The sequence below is a fragment of the Papilio polytes genome, unplaced genomic scaffold, assembly GCF_000836215.1.
Source record: "Papilio polytes unplaced genomic scaffold, Ppol_1.0 DF824269.1, whole genome shotgun sequence".
Classification (NCBI taxonomy): Eukaryota; Metazoa; Arthropoda; class Insecta; order Lepidoptera; family Papilionidae; genus Papilio; species Papilio polytes.
This window is the reverse complement of record NW_013524935.1, coordinates 1,201,097-1,214,575: the sequence shown is the minus strand read 5'-3', so window position 1 is coordinate 1,214,575 and position 13,479 is coordinate 1,201,097. Positions and strand designations below refer to the sequence as shown.

General features: G+C 35.6%; 2 protein-coding genes across 2 annotated transcripts; one reads left to right on the top strand and one right to left on the bottom strand.

Moving 5' to 3' along the window:
- The first annotated feature begins 650 nt into the window (after positions 1–650).
- Positions 651–4,750, top strand: LOC106109995 (apolipoprotein D-like). The gene is made up of 6 exons (XM_013291670.1): positions 651–918; positions 2,443–2,597; positions 3,044–3,111; positions 3,672–3,823; positions 4,028–4,205; positions 4,375–4,750. Exons 1-6 carry the CDS (start codon positions 799–801, stop codon positions 4,527–4,529), a joined length of 828 nt encoding a protein of 275 aa, XP_013147124.1. The 5' UTR covers positions 651–798; the 3' UTR covers positions 4,530–4,750.
- A 640-nt stretch (positions 4,751–5,390) lies between these two features.
- On the bottom strand, positions 5,391–13,265 carry LOC106109574 (asparagine--tRNA ligase, cytoplasmic). Its single transcript, XM_013291134.1, has 9 exons — positions 12,872–13,265; positions 10,726–10,946; positions 10,164–10,282; positions 9,402–9,575; positions 8,600–8,728; positions 7,645–7,789; positions 7,025–7,129; positions 6,334–6,544; positions 5,391–5,690 (listed from the first exon to the last, which is right to left on the bottom strand). The coding sequence occupies exons 1-9, from the start codon at positions 13,248–13,250 to the stop codon at positions 5,506–5,508; spliced, it is 1,668 nt and encodes a 555-aa protein (XP_013146588.1). The 5' UTR covers positions 13,251–13,265; the 3' UTR covers positions 5,391–5,505.
- Between the last annotated feature and the right edge of the window lie 214 nt (positions 13,266–13,479).

Below are 13,479 nucleotides of genomic sequence, written 5' to 3'. Positions count from 1 at the left end.
CCAAGCCGCTAACATATTTGACAACCTCAATACCGAGAAACTGCGTTTCATTAGCAGGAAGTCATCTTTGCGCTTGAGTCATACTTTTGTACGCCGACCGCAAAATCACGTTACCGCTGACTCATGTTTACGCATTACAGATAACGAAATGTATTTATTATTGAACTAACCAAAATATTTACTCATGATTTGGTGTTAGATTAAGATAGGCATACTGTAATTAAAAACACATTAAAAATGGTGAAACGCTATTTTCGCAAAAAAACATATATTTGTTTTGTTTTACTGCTCGTTAGTCACCATTTTTATTTTTACTAATCTGCAAACTGTCAAATATCTGAATTTTTTTTTCACTTAACGACAATATAGACATAAATATGTGTATTTATTGGCTGTGGTAATGACATTGCAATAAAAACATTTTAGTGTCGGTATTTTAATAAAAAAAGTAAAGGATGCTTTTAATAAAAAACTAACCTAATATTTAAGTACAGTTAGATCAATGAAAAAAATATTTGTATTTAAGTTTGTTGACCAATAACTATTGTTTCAGAGTTTCTTTGAAGTAAAAGAGGTGTAATATAATCATTCATTAACCCGTTAGTGACGGGTAAGCAAACAATTCTTGGAACTCAAACTAGTTCATCTTTAACATGGCGGACGACGTCAAATCAAAGTTCACTGTTCACATACGCATTCATTTGTTATTTAAATTGTAAATAGCTGTCAGACCGGCCAGTACGCGACAGATCGTGCTCCAAGGAGGTTGAATACGTGTTTTTTATTTTATTTTTAAAAATGCATCGGTTGACAGTGTTTGGGTTATTGTTGGCGTTTATTGGGAGTGCAATTGGTCATACTTACCATTTAGGAGCATGCCCTATCGTGGAACCTATGTCTGGTTTTGATATGAACAAGGTTAGTATTAATTTGTAATAATATTCGAAATTCTTGTTTTTGACATCTACGTATTTACTAGCATTTGTCTCATCGCTTCTGTATTAAAGTTCATTATGTGAATAGGAAAAATGTTATATTATAATAAAGAATAATGCTGTTAAAGTGATCCTATATTCATCCAAAATATAAAAAAAATGCTAGACGAGATGGAAATAAAACTGGACTATAGACGAGATGGAAATGAATTGCCTTTGTACAAATTGTCTGAAGTTCCTTCATTAACAGTGACTATGAGATCATTATATATAAACAAATTAACCCTTGGCTTCTGATAAGATAGTTATGCTTACTATTATTTAAAGAGTGTCTGGGTCAATAGGGTACAGTCGGGGAAACTGGCGGTGTTCTATTTTAAAAGCTACAATCATTTGAACAAGACGCGGAACAAAAATCAATAAAACACAGCTTATAAATGTGTCTGTACGAAAACTAGTCTAGTCTATTATTGATACACGACTAGTTTTTTATTATTCCTTCGTTTGCCCTCACTGCTATCAAATTAGTTATTAGTAGGAAGAGGCGCAAAGCGTCGGTGGCTCAGTGGTTTAAGCACTTGACTTGTAATCTTCAGATCTTGGGTTCGAATCCCGCCATGTACCAATTCGATTTTTCGAATTTACATATGTACTTAATTCACCCGACGTTCTTACGGTGAACGAAAACAACGTGATGCCTGCTCATATCGGCAAAGAAATTCAAAGATATGTGTGGAGTCAACCAACACGTGGGCCAGCGTTGTTGACTATGGCCTAGTCACCCAACTTAGTGTCTCCGAGGCCCTCGGTGGGGACGTTTAGTGAGCTGGTGATGATGAGGAAGAGGCGGAGTTTGCAAAGAACAAGGCAATTTCCTAAAGTGGAACACCGCGGATTTCCGCGATTGTACATAATAAAAATACGACATAATATCGTTGATTTCACTCTGTTATTTTTGATTATGTATTAATATATAATGAATGTAAACTCTTTATAGTTAACATGTATGTAACACACGAAACTTATAACACATTGTATTTATGTTTAGGTTAAAGTGAACAATGAAGTGAATCACAAATGTAACTCGAGGCGAGAGGCTATCTCATTGGTGGTTCAGTCTACCGATAAAATTACTGCTTTCTTACAGTCAATTATTAGTGGACCAAGTTCAATAAAAATTAATTACAACCTAACATTTGCAGAATACATTTCAAAATGTTGTTATTGTAATTAATTAGCCCTCATTTATGCGTTATTAAAAGTATTGAGTTTCGAATTTCTCATACTAACGTTAAAATTTTTACGTGGCCTGAGTTCAAGAAGTAAATGTCATAAGCAAACAGATCATGATTAATCATTAGTTTACAAATAACAAATACAATACGAATGAAATCGACCACTATTTTAAACGAATACTACCCATGTTTGAGTTGGCACGTCGGGCAAAAAAGTACCTCTATGTCCGACGTGCCAAGTCTGCCGATTACTATAAATGTTTCTCCATTAGATGCTCGGTTTGTGGTACGTGGCACAGAAGACATCGACTGCGTCCCACTGCATCACGTATAATTTCACGAGGACGCCCGAGCCAGGGACGTTCGAGTTAGAACAGGTCTCACAGCATTTCATCTTGGGATTGACACCACTTGACCATGACTACAGGTAGGAAAACATGGCATGTCCATGCTAAGTTAACCTCTATAGTCGTCGTGACGTCTATAGAGAAAGAAAGGCGAACCGTAACCGAATCCATGTTATGCATTTCGTTTACTTCGGTAAACTGTATAGGTAGTAGGACAAGAGATAACCGAAACGGTTAAATCATCGTTTATCGTTATATCGTTATACCCTTTTAGGGCCTGTCCCACCAAATTGTAGATTGTCTGATGACAATCCGACGTGTAAAATGTGATGGAAATAATGAATGTTGTTACCTTATCTGACAGTGACGTAAATTTTAAGCTATCTGAACCTCTATTAGCCAGTGGTGGGACAGGCCCTTAGTCCACCAAAATGATTTATATGAAATGTTTTTTTTCGTACGTTTTATGGTGCTTTAGCGACCGTGACTTTGAGTTAAACTAATCTAAACCAATACTTTTTTACAGATATAAAGGAGTTCTTACTGTACCTGACCCAGCTGTGCCGGCCAGAATGAAAGTGCGCTTTCCTTTAAGTGAGTATTACTCGTTTTGCTTTGCCGATAATCATGACGTCATATGTTACTACGGTACTAGGCGGGAAGCAGTCGATATTAATAGGAGGGAAGTCATCGGCAAACCTGCGCGCGGCTAATATTTGTCATTAATTAGTTTTCCTTTTATGTCATCAAATGAATCTATAACAGTTAAGTTAAAACAGTTGACAGTAGAGATTTAACATCTTCGCACGAATGTGTCGGCTCGCAAGGTGTAATACCACAACCACATAGAAAACAAGCGTGAAGTGGGCGCAATTCCGCGTACAGTCTGATGCGTGTGTTGCCGGAGGCCCATCTTAAGTCTTTTTTCCTTCTCGTCCTTTTTTATAAGAAAAAGATGGGAAAGGAACGTGGACTTGAAGTTGGAGGAGACGCATATCAAGGGGAAATATCCTCTTTATGTGCAAGGGTAGGCAACGCATCCGTGATTGCGAATGTCTAGGGGCAGCGGTCACTTCGCAAATGTTGGTGGATTCATGTGGCCGCTTGCTCATTTGCCACATTATGTTATAAAAAAAACTGTTATTTTTTTCCAGGCGTCGCTGGATCAGCAAGTTATACAATTCTAGCGACTGACTATGATCAGTACGCGGCTATATTCACTTGCCAGAAGTTAGCGTTCGCCCACAGACGTTCCGCCACCATACTCTCTCGCACCAAGGAGCTCGATAAGATATTTATTGATAAGGTGACTCTTAAAATTATTAATATGTCAGTAGTTCGACTGTTAGACAGTTTCTATTTATTAGATTTCCATTCAATGTTATCCTAACATTTAACATACGCCGTTTATTCCTTTTTACGTGTATATTTTAATTGCATTTATTTACTTTTATTTTATAATCTGTTGGGTATAACGCTTGACGTTTAGAATTTTAAATATGTTTTGCAGATGCGTTTGAAGCTGGCATCTTTCGGTGTGGACCCGTACGATCTGTCGATCATTTCGCAGTCGAACTGCCCGGGCCGGCCCAACGGCGCTACAGAAGGCGTCGACATCAACATCAACCCAAACACATTCTCTACGCACAACATCGGGGAAGTTGTGAGGAAGACCGGCGGAGTTATTGGTTCGTATCCTTAAGTATTAATTTTATGCGTTGAAAAAAATTCTAATTTTTGGAAAAAAATTTCACCGCCTGCCGAATTTTTATAGCAAATATGCATTAAAGACAGTATGCCGTAGGCATTTTCCATAAGACATGTTAATTTGTTAATTACTTATCGTATCGTTTTCAGCCGATGGTGTGGAATACGTAGTGGAAGCTGGCAAGAAAGTGTACCACAAAGTGACCGACAGCAAGGAAGATCTCACTGAGACGCCAAACACACATTTGGCTTCCCCAAACAGACTTTCCGCAAAACCCGATGACGACGCAGAATGGTTGCCATAGAAAATCACATTTTTGACTGAAATATTTGTAACTATTTCTAAAGTTATTGTAATGCCATTAGCCATTAGCCTTTAAGAATCATAGACAATGTTTTCCCGCTTATTTTGACAGCTGTCACTGTTATAAGACAATAATACTCCGTAGAATATTTGTAAGTCAAATAAATGCATTTTTACATTATAAATTTGAGTTTTAGTAATTTTTTATTTAAATAAATCGACTTAAAAATTTGTTGTTTCAATATTAAACATCACCAACTTAATCTTTTATTTTTTTTATCAACTTCTACAGACTCTTGGTCCGTACTCTTTTTTGCAAAGTTCGTTTTTCTTTTCTTTCTTTTATCTACTTTTTTTGTTGCGTAATCCTTATAACACTATCACCCTTTTTTAAATATTTTTTAACCTTTTATTTTAAATGCAACGAATAAATTCTCAGATACAAATGTCAAATTTTAAAATAACGTTATCAGTATTTTCTGTTTAGTGTCGTTTTTAAACCGTAGCTTTCACCTATATTCGCCGCTTAAATTATTTCTATTATTACAAATTTCTATAGTGTTACGACTATTCCATGTCTCAAGAAAGTGCATTACTAAAAGTTTGCTACAGATTCTTTAACTTGAGTCTTCTAACCGACAAACGAAATCTGGGGCATTTTCTAGACACATTGTAAGATGCTTCCTTTACAATTTGCGTTTACGTTTTCAAAAGGAAAGAATTTCCCTTTAATGTGGGACATTTTACCTTACTGGTAACCCTATGCTCAGAGGCGCCATCTTGTCAATGTCAAAAAGGCGCCACAAGAGCCTTGCGGGACTATAAAATATTTTTTTTATATAAAATTAAATAAAACGCACAATCAAGTCATGAAATAAACTTTATTAAGCTTACATAAGCTTTAAAAACGCTTGATAACTTTTATTAGTAAAAACAACAAATGCGTGTGAAATGCGTCGCGGGTCAGGTTACACCGGTTAAGGCGTACATCTCTCTAGGAAGCGCGGGTAGAGGCAGACCTCCCTGATGTGGTACCGGTCCAGCAACCAGCAGAGGAAGCGCTCCAGGCCGAGTCCGTACCCGCCGTGTGGTACGGAACCGAATTTCCTCTGGTCCGTGTACCAGTAGTAAGGGCTGGGGTCAATGCCCTCGCGTTTGTAAACTGCAACATAGTAATATATATATATGAGGGTATCTCAATATAATGTACCGGCCGCATAATAAATTAGTCGAGTATCGACCGCCGTTCCATTAACACCACTACATTACATTTAGATAATTTCTGAGATGTGAACCTTTTATAATAGTAAAATTTATCTAATATAAAATATCAGCTTACAAGCTACCGGACTTAGACATTTGGAATCTTGCATAGGTTTCTGTTATTACGTAGATATACTAAGTTAATACTTTTGGTAAAAGGTTGAAAAAAGGGGCGATCGTAAGTTTTGAATTTCACGCGGATGAAGTCGCGGGCAACAGCTATCATATTAAAGTTTTTCTATTAATATGATAACTAGCTTTGGCGCTCGACTCCTTTCACGGAATTAAAAAAAGTAGCCTATGTGTTCTTTCAGATTATTCTCTACACCTATGCAAAATTTAATCGATATCCTGAACAGTTTAGGCTACAAACAAGAATCAACTTAAAACAAAATGGCGGTTCAGAAAAAAAACATGTTTCTCTTTTCGTTCTTTATCTTCGGTAAACAAAAGTTTTCCTTGCAATTGACTATTACAAAAAAGACTCTTTTGTACAAATCCTTTCATAAGAGCCTACCCTAAGTTAGGGGTATAATTCTCACCTTCCATAAGTTCATCATAATCCCAGATCCTGAGGGATCCTCCGACGATTTCCCCAACTCCTGGCATGAGGAGGTCCACGGAGTCGGTGAGGCGGCGGTCCTCGGGGCTCTTGGCCATGTAGAAGGACTTGATGGCTGCGGGGAACTTGCACAGCAGTATGGGGACTCCGATAGCATCGGTCATTTTACGTTCCGGCATCTCGGGAATGTCCTGGAATTGTAAATTGAAACTAGATGGCGCTGTTATTAATTTATTCTAACACTAGTCGTTGTTTGTGACTTCGTCCTCGTCAAATTAAATTAAAAATATAAAAATAAAATAAAAACCGGTCTATGTTACTGACTGATAACATAGCTTTTAATGGTGAAATAATTCAATTCGACCCTAGTAGGTTTTGAGACATTTCAATACATACAAAAATACAAATATTTCCTTTTCATATAGATAGCTGTCGCTCGCGTGATATTAAAAATTAATAAAAAAACAGCCTATATTACTCAGAGATAAATTACCTTTCTAATGGTGAAAGAATTTTTCAAAACGGGGTTAATAAATTTTGCGTGAATCAAATACATTCATAAATCTAAAAACACAAATCTTTCCTCTTATTAATATTAGTATAGATTACTTGATATTTCAGATGTTTTTAATAAACATTTCGTAACATTTCCAATTGCAAATGCAACTTACGTCTCCAAATTCGTAGAAAGAGCCATCCTCCTTAGTAATGTTATGTTCGCGGAGATAGTCAATCGCCTCCGTGTACATCATCCTTTTAAATGGTTTTTGGGGTCGCTGTAATCAAACATATTAATTTAATATATACACCGATAATATTGAAAATATATAATACTGTCCTTAAAAGCAAACAAACGTAAATTAGTAGACACATAATAATTAGGTATAACGCCCTCTATTGGACAAGGCATAAAATATTTTTTTTATGATTTACTGACTTCATTGGAAAAAACGGAACTAAATGTTAGTACCAAATGTTTGTATATTTTTTGTCATAAAAATAAAAGGTCTGTACCGAATTTCATCGAAATTTCAGCCGTTTCGCTACAGACTAACAAACATCTAATCTTTTGCATTTATAATATTAGTGTTTTTAAACAATATATTTAATTGGGATTATCGTTTTTAAACTCAGAGCAACACTTCTCGTCCTCAGGATCGCGCGCGAACAATCCTCCTAATGACATTGACAGCTGTCAGTTAGAGATGTGACGTTTCTGCCAATAATCTAGTGTTGCGCCAATTCTACAGCGCGGTACCAATTTTCTTAACACTATGGTTTGCTTACAAACCTTGAAGTTAGGGTTAAGTTCATAAACGAGGTGTGCTTCAGGCGAAGCCAGCACTCTGTCTACCACATCCACCACCAGATCTTCCAGCCTGTCCAGCAGGTCATCAAAACTTATAAAAGGGCATTCAGCTTCCACGTGACTGTATCTGTAAAAAACAAAGCATGTAGTATTATATAGTAGTATTATAAAAGTACTATTAATAAAAGGATATAATAATTATTTTAGAAAAAAATTCCACAAACTTAAATTAATTTACATTTTTTTTACACAATAAACACAAACTATAATCAACACAAACAGTTAAATACATAAGTAAGTATGAAAGCAAATCTATAGGCTAGTTTGCTTATTATCAAATTAGTCAGCTACCCTCCGTACTATAGTTTGTCTAAATAATTTAGATTAGTTGGACAATTCTTTTCAAATTTAGTAGGGTGGTGTAAGATCAGTCACGAATCTTATCGATTTTCGATTTTTGTTCTTATAGAAGTTGGAATCGATAGATTTATAATAATAACTTATGAAATAAAAAACAAACACTGTTTTCTCAAATTAATAATGACCATAACAATAAAGAGAGTAAATAAATGTTTATTACATTACAGCCGTACGTAATCGAATTGGATTTCGCTATTATTTCTGTTATCGCTAAATTCTGTACTCTATAATCAATATTAGAATTGTCCTCTAAATTAGTGAGTAAAAAAGAACTAGTTGAGTTCGATAATTATTTAAACCGAATATCGATAGTTCAAAATTATTCGCTATGTATGTTTGTTTCGTCTATTAAGTATGGCATTTGCTTTCATACAAATTGAATATTCGTCATTTATCAAACTAATCTATCTTATTTAGACACACTATAATAAAGAATACTTAAAAAAGTCTGGTCCAATTTGGCGTCATATGCATATTAACCAAAACAAAGTAAAGTTATGTTATTTTAGTTACTTACTCAGCTAGATGCCTCCTGGTGCGGGACTGCTCCGCGCGGTAGGACTGCGAGATGCAGTACACGTCGCCGAGCGCCGCCACACACGACTCCAGGTACAACTGGGAACTCTGCGTTAGGAATGCCTCCTCCCTATTTATACAAAAGAATTATCAAAATGGGTCCACTAGCGGCAGAGTTATGCCGTAACACACATAAAAAACAGACGAATTGAGTACCTCCTTCTTTTGGGAAGTCGGTCAACAAAAAGGCTAATAAACATTTCATTTTTGCTCTTAATAAGTTTGTGTTAACCTATAAGTGTATGTTTTATTAGTAGAGTGTAAATAATATATGGTTTTTAGCCGAATCCGAAACGGAAACCGAACATTCGGCCTCCCTTTCTGTGTCGTCCGAAACCGAAACTTCCGATAACTTTAGATTACGATTATATATCAAAGTTTAGTATATTATTAACTATTTTTTCCAGATACAGAGTTCAACAGCGTTGTAATTTATATTCTGCGATATTCAACAGATATAAAAACATAGTTTTCGATGATGCTGTTTTTGATGTTGGCAACAACTTATGGTCTCTTTCCCACATTAGGTTTTTTATCCATAATATTTACCCCTAAGTGTAACGACGTGAAAGTATATAGCCTAAAGCGTGACGTATGTGCAGGTCTTTTTATTAAAAAAGGAGCTATTCGAAAATATGCTGTGATTGCTGACATCTTAGGCAACAAAGAAGTGAGTGTTTACGCTTTATTATACTAAGTATAGATAAATAGGATATTTACATTGATAGTAATGTGTGAGTTACCCGAAATAGCTGAATTTGAAGAGAGTGCTGCCCCCCTCGCACTGCGTCTGCACCAGCGTGGGCGGCGTCACCTCCGTGTGGCGGCGCGCCGCGAAGTGCTCGCGGAACGCGCGCGTCACCAGCGCACGCGCTCGCAACACTTTAGACGTGTTCTCGCCGCGGATCATTATGTGCCTAACAAATTATAACCTGAACACCATTTCTCACTAAACCTATAATTCTGGCCTGACTGAAGATCTGATTCTGGACCAAGACCGAAAAATCTACACACGTCATTGGGCCTGCCGTCTACAACCGCCTGCCGGACCACGTCACAGCGGCTACCAGTCATTTAAAAACAAACTTTAATCCAGGTCTGATTTAGATTGATTGGTGATCCATGTGATTTTATGCTCTTTTTTTATAATATAAGGTGGGAAACGAGCAAGCGGCTACCTGATTCCACCGAAATGGCCACCTAAACATCCGCAAATGCAGATGCGTTGCCTACCCTTCGTTGACGGAGGAGGAGACGCACATAATGAGGATATTTCCCCTTCCTATGCGTCTCCTCCACCATCAAATCTATTTTTTCTTCCTATCCTTCCCTCTTAAGAAAGGAGTGGAAAGGAAAAGGGACTAAAATTAGGACTCCGGTACCACACACATAAGACGAAACTCGGAATTGTTTCCACTTCACGCCTGTCTTGTGTGGTAGTGGTAGTACACCGGGCGAGCCGACCTATATATTTATGTTTAATTAGTTATATATGTATACATTACCTGTTGTCAAGCTGTACATCGGGTAGCGCTTCCTCGTTAAGTATGGAGTCAGCACCTCCGGGTGGAGCAAGCCCGATAAGCTCCCAGTAGTCAACAACCAGCTCGTGTCCACCGGGAGCCTGAATAAATACAAATGTACATACATTTTAATATTACTTCATACTAATAATGCGAAAGTTTAGATGGATGGATGGATCTTTGTTAGAGTTTGTAGCCTAAACGGCTGAACGGATTTTAATGAAATTTGGTGTAGATGTAGAGGGTAGTCTGGAAGAAGACATAGGCTACTCTTTGTTTTTTATTTCACGCGGACGGATTCGCGGGCGAAAGCTAGTTTACAATGAAATGAATAAAATCCAAAATAGTTATGGTAAAACGCTTTTCACAAATATCTATATAAGCTATACAAGCTATTACCTACACTTATTTTGCAAAAAAAAAATATAAAACAAATATGGTCACCATGTATGGAAAATATAGTCATATTTATGCAGCTGATCAGACAATAAACACAGATATTTACTTAATTTTGACTTCCAATTGAAGTAAAAGATTTACTCACAGTCTTTCCTTCGAGCACCGGTCTTAGTTTTCCGTAAACAATGACAGATGACTCAGTAGACAATACTAATGCGTTATAAGTTTGACAGAGTACACCTTGCAGTACACATTGCAGGAAACCAGTGCCGTCTCGCAGAGAGATGAAGGCTAGTGAACGACCCTGTCTCCTCAATCGGTGCACCCAGCCTCTGATGCATAGACGTTCACCACGATGCTCACCAGCTGGGGACAATAATGTATATTCAATTGATTAGTATTACTGACAGTAGATTTTTATACAATACAAAGCTTTCGACTTAGCCTGCATAGTATTAAAAAGTCATAAAAAATAGCTTATGTTACTCACTGATAACATAGCATTATAGTGGTGAAAGATTTTTTTAATTCAATCCCAGTAGTTTTTGAGTTATTTCAATACATACAAAAATATAAATCTTTCCTCTTTATCATGTTAGTATAGACTTGCTGTTACCTGTGACTCTGTCTATGCGGAATTAAAAAATACTTAGAGTTTCTGCACACCTGTGATTAAATTATCACAGAACTGTAGTGCGATTGTTGATTACTTTGCAGCACCTTCAACTATTTAGTTACATAACTAATCATTGAGTAATGTCCTTTATATTATTCAAATCAAAATGTGACTAAAAAGTTGTACGATAGTTTAGTCAAATACGCGATAGTTCTTTGAATATTACATTTAATTCATAATATAACATTGATGCAAGGGCCTTCATGATTGAATATTTAATTTACATAAACATTGAACTTTGGTATTGTGTAACATTTTATGTTGGAATTTAATTAATTATCTATAGTAATATTATAAAGAGAAAAGATTTTGATTGAAATAACTCAAAAACTACTGGGTCAATTTTAAAAAATTTACCATTAAGTAACATGGTTATATCCATTAAAAAAAATATATTACTATGCGGACAAAGGCGCAAACAACAGCTTGTCTTTACTAATAACTAGCTTTTGCCCGCGACTCCATCCGCAATGTATTCATAAAAACAAAAGAAAGTAGCCTATGTGTTCTTCCAGGCTTTGAAAAATTTCATCCAGATCCGTTCAGCCATTAAGGCTACAAACTCTAACAAACATCCATCCATCCATCCACACTTTCACATTTATAATATTATATATAATATGAAGTATGATATTGAGACTACAGATTTGTTTGTAACTTATAAATTCAATAACTAATGGACTGATTACAAACTTTCTCTTATCACTAAAAATCTTTATTATAATTTAGAAACATTATGCAAAAATGAAGTAGGAAAAGCCAGTATTCAACAAAACAAAAACAATGAATTACATCATTAATAAATATTTTTACTTCACAGTGATAATTTTTTACTGCTTTCTATTTATTAATCATAATCTATGGTCACAATGATTGCAAAGTTGTTGTTATCTTGATAGAATAAAGGGAAATTCCTACAAATGTATAATTTGAACTTTAATGTTTCCTATGACATCATGTCACTGCATTGCAGTGTTGCATCATCCTAGACAAGTTTTAACATATACACTTTTTTTAAATTAATTGCATTTTTTTAACTAATAAATAAGGTGAACAATATGGTACAACTATTTTTTCAATCTCAAATTTCAGCATAAACACACACTTCTTTGTTGCCTAAGATGTAAGCAATTACAGCATATTTTTGAATAATTCTCTATTTAATAAAAAGCCCTACACTTACGTCATGCTTTAGGCTATATATTTTCACACTATTAAACACAGAGGGAAAATCAATTCGATAAAAACCCTAATGTGGGAAAAGTACTATTAACTACAAGCTGCCAACATTTTATTATAATTTCATGCGGATGAAGCCGCACGGAAACAACTAGTATATCAATAAAAAAGATAGAATCTAATAGTCCTTATTTTAGTAACTAAAATAGGGGCTATTAGACACTAAAATAAAATATGCTTGTTGGAATTTTTTTGTAAAAATCAAAAGATTTATAAGGCAACTTTTTAACTAACTACTACTTTTGCATAATATTCTATTCTATACTACATAATTCAGAAGGAATCTCTGTTTGAGTACCTAAACCACATAAAGCTTATGCAAGAAATCACATAAAATATTTGGTGGTTTCAACAATTTATAAAGATTAAAACATACCTTCAACAACTTTTACTGTTTTTGGCTCTGGAAGCGATTCATCTTTTGTAATTACGATTTTTTTCGCCTCTTCCAAATTTTGTAGTCTCTTTTCGTGACTTTCCTCTTCAGCTTTCGCCTTATCAGCGGCTTTATAGTTTTCTCTTACCCAAATCTTTTGTATCTTTTTCAGTTGGGATTTAGCGGCAATATCGTATTCGGTATTCTCATCTTTACTATCGACGTAAATAGCTGGGAAGGGCTCTTTCCCAGCATGTCGCATCGCCTGAAGGATAGTTTTAAATGGTTTCTCTCGTGTGCCATCTCCTGCTTCATCGTCTCCTTTTTTCTCCGATGTATACAGTTCGGCTGGAAATTTAATTTTATTGAGACTAAACATCTACACGGAAATTTCGGTATTGATTATGTTAGGGTTATTCGGAAATTACACTTACTAAGGGAAAGTCCCTCGATGTTAGGCATGTTAATATTTCTTTTATTTCTACACTCAATAGTAATAAATTTCTATTGATTAACTTCCGCGATATTTCACATTTAACAAATAATTCCACGTTTTATTCACATTAAATACTCCAACACGACAACTTTGACATCAAAAGTTGAAATGG